The sequence below is a fragment of the Apis dorsata genome, unplaced genomic scaffold (assembly GCF_000469605.1).
Source record: "Apis dorsata unplaced genomic scaffold, Apis dorsata 1.3 scaffold_85, whole genome shotgun sequence".
Lineage (NCBI taxonomy): Eukaryota > Metazoa > Arthropoda > Insecta > Hymenoptera > Apidae > Apis > Apis dorsata.
The window spans coordinates 240,241-249,633 of NW_006263383.1; the positions used below are offsets into that span (position 1 = coordinate 240,241).

The window sequence follows — 9,393 nt, forward strand, 5'->3', positions numbered from 1 at the left end:
TCCATATATTAAGTTACATTTTGTACATGAAGAAATAGAAAGAAATTAAGAACATTTCAAATTTTACCAGCATCTTTCTTCGTCGAAGATAGCTTTTGTTAGTGGCCAGTAGTCCTTTTTTACTCCTTCTTTTAGTCAATTCTAAGCTTCGAAGGGGAATGAATGTTGGTGTAGGGGGTGGTGCACATAGATATTGCGGTGAAACAATTGGTTGCCTCACAGTATAGGTCCATGTGCCCTCCGAGAATCCTATTTCTTCTTCTTCTGAGATTGAATTATCTGATGTGTTTCCTTCATCGCTAACAAATAATAAATATGCATGTCTCTGGTATGAGGGAGTGATATGATGTTTTAACGTTGAAATGATGACTACCTGGAGTAGTCAGTTAAATCGATGTTAGTTGGTTCTTCGGCACTCGAGCCACCCTTCATTAATCTGATAATTATTTTATTCCGAAGCCTTTCCTTTGCATGTTCCAATAAATAAATTATCACGATTAATATGCAGATTCAGTCAAAATGGAATATATCATAATTTACCTTGACAGGATCTGGATCGAAAAAATCCAACAAAGTCTCGCAAAACACTTTTCCAATTTGCTCGTAATCTTGAGTAGAAAAATGGGTCCCAGATCTAGAACCTATTCTTGTTCCTCCCATCGATGCTTCCATCGTGTAACTGTTCTGCACCCCCATAGACCAAACTACAACCCTTCCTGTACCCTCTTTACCCTTCTCCATGTGAAATTTGCAATTTTCGAATGAGAACTAAAAAATTAAATCTTGTTCGAGATTTAAGGAAGAAAGAGAAATATAGTGCCTGATTAACTATTGCACTTTTAATTAATCCATTTCTTCTGAAAAATTGAAATTTCTGAGACACACACACACACACACACACATATATAGTTATTCCAGAAGTTGTCAGATGAGGATGATTTTTGAGATAATTTCAAACGCGATATTTTTCATTAATTAATAAAATCGAAATTTGCTTGAAATTATCTCTTGAAGAATCAACCTATTGTCGGTTTATTTTTAGGATATTTTATAAAATTTTATAATATTTTTTACATATACATCGTAAAAAAAAATAAAATACGAACAAGAAATGTTTCTTTTTCTCGATTTCTAAAGTTTTCAATTTCTAAAATTCATAACATGTTTCGATTACGATCCTGCGTAATTAATTAAGCAATATTGTATTTGTTATTAATCTTATTACTATTTTACAGTGTAAAAAACTCGTAATGTGAAAATAAATGTACGATTTAAATCACTCACTTTATCAGCTGCATTCTTGTGCAGCATTAGAGGGAACACTTGCTCAGAAAGTCTAATATGCGAAGCGGTTTTTTTGCTCTCACAACCATAAATGAATATATTGTGCTTCCTAGAGTGAGCGTGGAGATCACAATAAATTGCCACTCCGCATTCTTCCAATAATCGGCGGATCATTAATTTAGTGTGCCATATGGAGGGATAGCTTTCTCTCATCACGGTTCTGTATTGTCTGTTTAAATCTCTCCCCGATAACGAGCAACGATTGTTGCCTACGATAACACCATCTGGATTCAGCATAGGAACTAATTTGAACACAAATCTTTCACGAAGTACCTGCGTTTGTTAAAAATCATTCTCAATACATTTGTTGTCATATAACAATACAAACAACATTTAGATATATGCACATTTTAATGATATTTGAAAAGAAGCAGTGAAATTAAGATTAAAATTGAAATTAAGATTGTGATATTATCTGTTGAGAAATATATACTCTGGCTTGATTCGATTCTCCAGTTAAAAAATCAATGATCCCTTTCATTGTCCAGCTAGATGGTGTTTCACCAGGATGAACTCTTGCTGTGATAACGATACCTCTTTTTCTTTGTACTTCCTCGTATGTAGGGGCAGTAATGGTTAAATAATAAACTCCATTTCCTGCCAGTGTACGGCATAATAATCTCAATTTGGTATATCTAGATTTTATGGGATCGGCGACTAGTTTGCTGAGATATTCCTAAAAATTTTCCAATGATTTTCTTCAATATATTTAAGATAAGGAACAAAATTTCCTTCACCATTCATAATTTTTATACAATAGTTGAAATAATAAGTACAAATGACCTTTTCTTTAGTAATATTTAAACTATTTAATATTTAATCATATTTGAATTTAAATCAATAAATTTTTTGAGATGCTGTAAATTGCTTAGAAATTATTATTTTTATCAATTTTGTAAATTCTTATTCACAAATTCATTTAATTTTTGTTTTCAAATAATGTAAAATGTAAAAATAATTTTGGATGAAGAAATTTAGAATAGATTAAAGAAAACTATTAATTTATAACTATTCTTAATTTGTAATATTTTAATTATCAATAAATTTGTAATATAAGAATAGAGAAATTGATAAAAATAAGAATTAAAAGCATAAAGAATATACTGCAACATCTTAAAAACTTAACTTTCAGAAATTGTATATTAAATAAAAAAAAAATTAGAGACAATTATCTATTACATATTTGATGAATATTGTTATTTATTATCACATGCTGCCTCTAACAATAAGTTTCAATGAATTAATTCAATCAATTTAATCTTTATTATTATTACCTGTAAATCGGTATAAGTATATGGATAACAATGTGCCAAATAGACAGTGTCTCTGTCGTGAGGAAAAGAAATGTTAAACGTCAATGTATGCTTTTCTTTCTCCTCGTCACTTCTGAAAAACAAAATACTTGTAATAAAAATTACATATTTGAAATCTGAATATTTCTGAAACTTTTTGAAACTCAATATTAAAAAACAATATTAAATTTATACTTAATATTTTTTGTATTAAAAAATTATTATTATTATTATTATTATTAATTGTCAAAACGTCTGAGTAGATAATAACACGTACGACGAATCATTTCTGTAATAAGCAATATTTTCTCCGCATCTTCTCCAACCGACAGCTCGTTTCTTGGCGTCTTCGATTGAATACAAAAGTGGTCGAAGACCTTCGTTATAGAGGCTTTCATCTTTGCTAAGATTCACGATAGACAATCTGAAATTGTTTCAAGTTTTCTCAATTTATAATTTGTATTAATATATTAATCCTCTTAATAGAAAATTTAATTTAAAATCAAAAGTTCACCTATAATTCGTTCTACTTCTTGTATTCGATATTCTAAAGTAATACCACTGCGTGTGCCTTTGAGTATAAAGATCTTTTCTAAGATAGAGTTGATAATACGTGTCCGTGATCTTAACTACTTTACAAAGGTTTCCAGATTCGAAACGGGATTCAAAATGTAAATCGGTGTTAGTATCCGTTACATTAGCCACTTTGGTTAATAGGAACACATTGTCGCTAGTGTCAACATCCTTTGACTCGTTTTCTTCATTCAAATCTGTTGGAAATTCCGTTGGAACTGTGTTTCCGCCTACGCAAGATCTACTAAACTGTTCATCGTTAAACGAATATAAATTGTTAATCTTTTAAAAACCTTATTGATTTAAAACTGGATAAAATTTGAAATAATTTAAAACGATAATCCTCCATTGCAGAATCGAGATTAGGATGCTACCATTTATCCAGAAAGATAAGAAGAATTATGGAGAATAATTTATTTGCAAAATCTTATATAACTAAGAAAATATTATTTCTATTTCAAAAATCTATTTCCCTCCTGTTAATATAAACATATATTTTATTATCACATGATGTATCATCGACTTACATAACTAGTGACACCAGTTGGGTGATATCGAAATATCACAGTTCCAAGCTCATCTCCTAATGGCTTTGGTTTCGGTTCCCTTCCGGTTGGCACGTAGAATGGTTCTGGAACGAGGGGAACGTATTCAATGTGTCGTACTCTTTCTGGAAGTACCTAAAATATTAATTACTCAATTATATTGTTCGAATAATGACTTAAACTATTAAAAAAATTGAAAATAAAATTTTATTAATATTGATGCAAAATTAATTTTTCTTTTTAAGTTTTTTATTAATAATTATTTGAATAAAAATTTATTTCAATGATGTATACGTATGAAGAATTTTATTATTATTTATTTTTTATTCATTTATTTCACAAATAAATAATCCTGATTTTAAATTGCTCTCTTTTTTAATATATTAGAATTTTATATTTTCCTATATAAAAATATTTTTATTATTTGATATTTATTTGATATATCAATCCTTTAATAATAATGTATATATATTATATTAATTATATTTTAATAATATTATAATTATATTATAATTTTATATAAAATATATTAAATATTAAATGTCATTGAGCTATCTTTGTAATTAAATAAGTATTTACATACCTCGCATTCTGTAGGCCATCTAGCAGCTTCACGAGTAATTCCATCTATTATGCAATGAGTATCCAATAAGCTTCGAAGAGTCTCTTGCGACTGATTATCTCTGGTTCCAAATGGAATAGAGAACAATGATAATTCCGTTTCTCGTCGTGGTATCTCACATTGTCCTAACTGCAGCAATTGCAATTCTTGAAGTTTTTTTAAATTTGCCAGCGTACTGCCTGTATTAATAACGAATTCTTCTTATATTAATATTAATATAGTGAATGTTATTTTATTTACTTGCAATAAATGCACTTTTAATTTTAAAATTTAAAAACATTTTGATAATATAAAATTATACATAAAATTGTAAATATATGAAGTTTAAATTAAAGGATTGATATATCAAATAATAAACATTTTTTTATATAGGAAAATAAAAAATTCTAAATTTCATTTTAAATGAAAATATAATGGTGTAAGATATGTTACTTTATTTTGAGTAATATATTATTTAAATAATAATAATATATTTAAAAGAAATTATTTTAATGTTAATATATTAATGATAATATTTTATATAATTCTAAGTGTATTTCTTTTTATATTTATTGATTCAAATTTGAGATAAATTTTCTATTTTCTTATTCTTTAATATAATAATATTTTAGAATTTATTTGCAAATATTTCTTATTTCTGTTTGTTATATTATAAATATATTATAAAGGATTAAACTTACCAGGAACCGGTTGAATCGGGAAAAGCATAGCTTGAAGTTCCTTCACCTTACTACCAGTCGAAAGATCTTTCATTTTTCGTTATCTTCCATCTGCTTGATCATTTTTCTCTTCGTTCTTCAACTTTATTGCCTCGAAACTTTCAAATTTATTTTCGCTCAAATTGCAATCAATCATCCACAAAAGTCTTCCATCCAACAAACACTTTGCAATCGTGTTCATTTTCTTTAATTTTTATTCCTATATATTTCTATAGAGATCTTTTTTTCTTTAATCATTTGTCGAATCAAATCTTTGATCATTCTTTAAATACATCTTTCAAATTTCATTGAATGTTGTAGGATTAATTAATTTCGTGTGATGTGTTCCCTGAACGAATTTAGCGCGTGAACTGCCAGCAGGAAAATACGCCTTTCAGTGAAAAGGAACGTAAAAGCTGACTTGTCGATTGCCTGACAACGGAGAAATAGGGGCGGAGCTTTCTCGTTCATCGCTCTATTCTGATGGATGATCATTTGCATGAAATAAGAAAACTAAGAAAAATAAGAAAATTAAGTTGTTGAAATAGATGAAATTGAAATTAATATTTTCATTTCTTTGAATGATATAGGATTTTGCAAATAATTATATAAATAAATAGTATAAATAATAATAGTAATAAATAATAATTATATAAATAAATTATATAAATAAATAATTATATAATAAATTTTAAATGAATATTCTAATACCAACTTATATAAATATTATTCCAAAATGAATATTTCATTGAAATTATTTCTTATAATAATAATATAATTATAGTTATATTTTTTATGATTTATTGAATTAGAAGATAGTAATAATTATAGAGAAAATATATTATTTCAAATAATAATAATTTAAATAAGCATTTTTTAATTTTAACATTATTAGTTTAATATAAATATATCAAAGTCTTATTATTGTGCAATATTAATATTGAGTACTTTTGAACTTTAATCTATTCTAGGTCAAAATAATAATTGATATGTATACAAAAATGTCAATTGAGATGTATTTATTAAATTATAATTAATTTAATTTTGCATTAGATAAAGTGAAATAGAAAATAAAATGAGATAATTCTATCTTTGTCACACTATCGTTTTGCTCATTTTCGTTTTGTTTTATTTAATGTAAACTTAAATTGGTTATAATTTAAGAAAATAAATCTGAATCGATATTTTTGTATTTTTGATATATATAATTTATATATTTGATATATATGTATTACATATTTTATGTATTTTAATGATTTTCAAAGTTATCCCATTAATATTATTCTATTAATTGCTTAATATTATTAATATAATATAACATAAATAATGAAATCTATTTTAAATATTTAAGAAATAAAAAATGAAAAATAGGACATAATTAACTTAAATGCTTATTGTTTTCAATTAAAAATAAATATTTTATTTAATATATTCTATCTTATCAAATCTGAATATAAATACTAAGTGATACCTACTTGATTAAATAACTCTTAACTTATTTTAAATTTTTCTCAACTTTAGTATTGGAATTTTATTTTGATTCATTGTAAAAATGATGTTATCGATTTTTTTTAACATGTTATTAGTTTTCTCAATTCTTTTAAACCTCAATCTTTGCAATTGAATATCTTGCTATAGAGGAAATTGTAAAAAATTATATCTTGTTTTACAATCTGAATTTTTGAAATATTTCTGCAATTTACAAAGATTAATTATGACAAGGATGATTTATCAGAAAACAATATTAATTTAAAAGCATTGGCAGTGTCTTCAAATGTTTCTTTTGCTTAGTCGCATGAAACAGCTAAGCAATTTACTTATACATCCCTTTCCTGACTGAAAATTATTGATCAATCAAGTTTGTCGGACTCAAGAATGGATATGCTGTTATTTCCTGGGCGAATATTCTTTCCACTAATCAATGAGCTTTCAATTGATAGACAAGGATCGATCGATTGTCCATTTATCGATATTCATTGTATCTTTCCAATTATATAAATGTTTACGTTACAATTTCTAAATAATTTTTTCGCTTTTCTATCAATAAAATTATATTGTTTTTTCTATTTTTGCAGATAGATCACATTAATTTTCGTTTTATTTAAAATATTCGAAAAAGAAAAAGATGGGTCGAACGGTGACAGTGGCAGTTTGCACATTAAATCAATGGGCATTGGACTTTGACGGAAATTCTAGAAGAATTTTGCAAAGTATTCAAGAAGCTAAAGATGCTGGCGCTACCTACAGAAGCGGACCAGAATTAGAAATTTGGTAAAATTTCTTCTTCTCTAAAAAAGAAATAGAAATCATTCATTTAATGTGGAATTTATAATATATATTTTCATCCATAATATATAGAATTTTTTTCCTGTATAATATATAAATAAATTTAAAAATAGTATTCAAAGTTCTATTTATAAACTGAATGAAGAAATATGAATTATGAAAGAATGAAAACATTAGTAGCCAAGAATAATAAAAAGAGTTATAAAAGAAATATAAAAAAGAAAGATAATGAAAAAAAAACTTAATTCTTCTATTATTATTAATGAAATATACTTTATTATAATATACTTATTAATACAATAAAATTTAGTGAAATTTATTAATGATTTATTAATTCTTTTTAAGAAATAAGAAAAATTAAGAAAATATTCATGTATAAAATAAACAACAGTATAAATTAAAAACATTTATTATTTATCATATTTATTTTTACAGTGGTTATAGCTGTGAGGACCATTTCTATGAATCAGACACGTTATTCCATAGCTGGGAAGTACTTGCAATGATTCTTAAATCGACCGTTGCTGAAGATATGCTTATCGATGTCGGTATGCCAGTCATGCATAAGAATGTGACGTATAATTGCAGAGTGGCCTTTCTGAATCGACGAATTCTGCTCATCAGACCCAAGATGCAAATGTGCGAGGACGGCAATTACAGAGAATCCAGATGGTTTTCACCGTGGACCAAGGTTATTTTTTGAAATTATATATATAAAAATTTCCCGATTTTCTAAGTCTCAATATTCAATATTATGTTTGAGTCAAATAATTATTAATTATTTATATAGGAACGTATGGTGGAGGACTACTTTCTACCTAGAATGATATCTCAGATCACCAACCAAACAGTGGTGCCGTTTGGCGATGCTGTTATTTCGACTAGAGACACATGTGTAGGTTTTGAAATATGCGAAGAATTATGGAATCCGATGAGCAATCATATTCCAATGTCTTTGGATGGTGTTGAAATTATTGCGAATGGTAGCTGAAAATATTATAGTACATGCACAGTACTACAGAGTTTTAGAGTTAATTTTTTTTGAAAGTATTAATTAAACTAACAATTATTTTTAATATTTAATAATTTATTTGAATATTATATTATACAAATTTTTATATGTGAAATCTCTCTTTGTTAATATAATTTTAATAATGCTAATAATAGATTCATCATAGATTAAAAATTAGATTGAAAATTAAAGAGAAATAATTTTAATATAAATCCAATTCTAAAACTTGTAGATGCATCATATATAATAATCTTCATTTTTAATTTTTTTTTTAAAGAAGAACTTATATATTTATACTTATAATTTTGTTTTTGAAGGTAGTGGCTCATATTTTGAATTACGGAAAGCATATGTCACTGTGGACTTGGTTAAATCAGCTACATTTAAATCTGGTGGTTGTTATATGTTTAGTAATTTAAGGGGTTGTGATGGTGCTAGAGTTTATTTTAATGGAGGCTCTTGCATTGCTTTAAATGGCCAAATTTTAAATCGTGGCAAGCAGTTTGCTTTGGATGAAGTAGAAATCATTGTTGCGACTTTTGATTTGGAAGACATAAGGTCTGTAATATTTACTAAACTTTAAAGATTGTTAAATATTCGTTTAAAATTTAATTTCGATTTAATCGAATTGTTTATTTTTTTTATAGAAGTTATAGAAACAATATTAGATCAAGGTCACATCTAGCAGCCAGATCACCAAGTTACCCACGTGTAAAAGTAGATTTTGCTTTAACTTCCGAAAATTTGATTTCCACTCCTCCAGATCGACCAATCGATATAGATCTAGGTCCTTACGAAAATGAAAATATAACGGGAAAACTTTCTTATCATACTGTTAATGAAGAAATTTCAATGGCACCTGCTTGCTGGCTTTGGGATTATTTGAGGTTCGTCTATTTATAATTATATATATAAGCTATACTTAATATAATTTAATCGTTTTGATTTTTGATCTAAATGTTTTTTATTCTTTTTTTTTTTTTTTTTTTGAAAAGGCGTTCTTGCCAAGGGGGTTTTTTTT

General features: G+C 26.4%; 2 protein-coding genes across 6 annotated transcripts in view; one reads left to right on the plus strand and one right to left on the minus strand.

Annotated features, from left to right (window-relative positions):
• LOC102673543 (cytosolic carboxypeptidase 2-like) overlaps positions 1-5,579 on the minus strand; it is a 7,510-nt gene extending 1,931 nt beyond the window's left edge. Inside the window, exons 1-11 of one of the 2 annotated variants that reach the window (XM_031508399.1) lie at positions 5,057-5,579; positions 4,338-4,555; positions 3,737-3,889; positions 3,151-3,458; positions 2,914-3,060; positions 2,619-2,727; positions 1,778-2,020; positions 1,285-1,617; positions 541-768; positions 374-465; positions 68-299 (exon numbers count right to left, since the gene is read on the minus strand). In XM_031508399.1, coding sequence (XP_031364259.1) covers positions 68-299; positions 374-465; positions 541-768; positions 1,285-1,617; positions 1,778-2,020; positions 2,619-2,727; positions 2,914-3,060; positions 3,151-3,458; positions 3,737-3,889; positions 4,338-4,555; positions 5,057-5,129 — 2,136 coding nt within the window. In that variant the 5' untranslated portion in view covers positions 5,130-5,579. Of the gene's footprint in view, positions 1-67; positions 300-373; positions 466-540; positions 769-1,284; positions 1,618-1,777; positions 2,021-2,618; positions 2,731-2,913; positions 3,061-3,150; positions 3,459-3,736; positions 3,890-4,337; positions 4,556-5,056 lie in introns of both variants that reach the window. The other variant, XM_031508398.1, reaches the window with a different exon arrangement.
• The window catches only part of LOC102674953 (glutamine-dependent NAD(+) synthetase), a 14,263-nt gene that overhangs the window by 2,663 nt on the left and 2,207 nt on the right, over positions 1-9,393 (plus strand). For 3 of the 4 annotated variants that reach the window (XR_004149706.1, XM_006611196.1, XM_031508401.1), the window contains exons 2-7: positions 7,150-7,345; positions 7,796-8,051; positions 8,151-8,343; positions 8,690-8,930; positions 9,020-9,259; positions 9,368-9,393. Coding sequence is in view for 3 of the 4 variants with exons in the window: in XM_006611196.1 (XP_006611259.1) it covers positions 7,200-7,345; positions 7,796-8,051; positions 8,151-8,343; positions 8,690-8,930; positions 9,020-9,259; positions 9,368-9,393 (1,102 nt within the window). In the remaining variant the exon portion in view is untranslated. The remainder of the gene's footprint in view (positions 1-7,149; positions 7,346-7,795; positions 8,052-8,150; positions 8,344-8,689; positions 8,931-9,019; positions 9,260-9,367) is intronic. The other variant, XM_031508400.1, reaches the window with a different exon arrangement.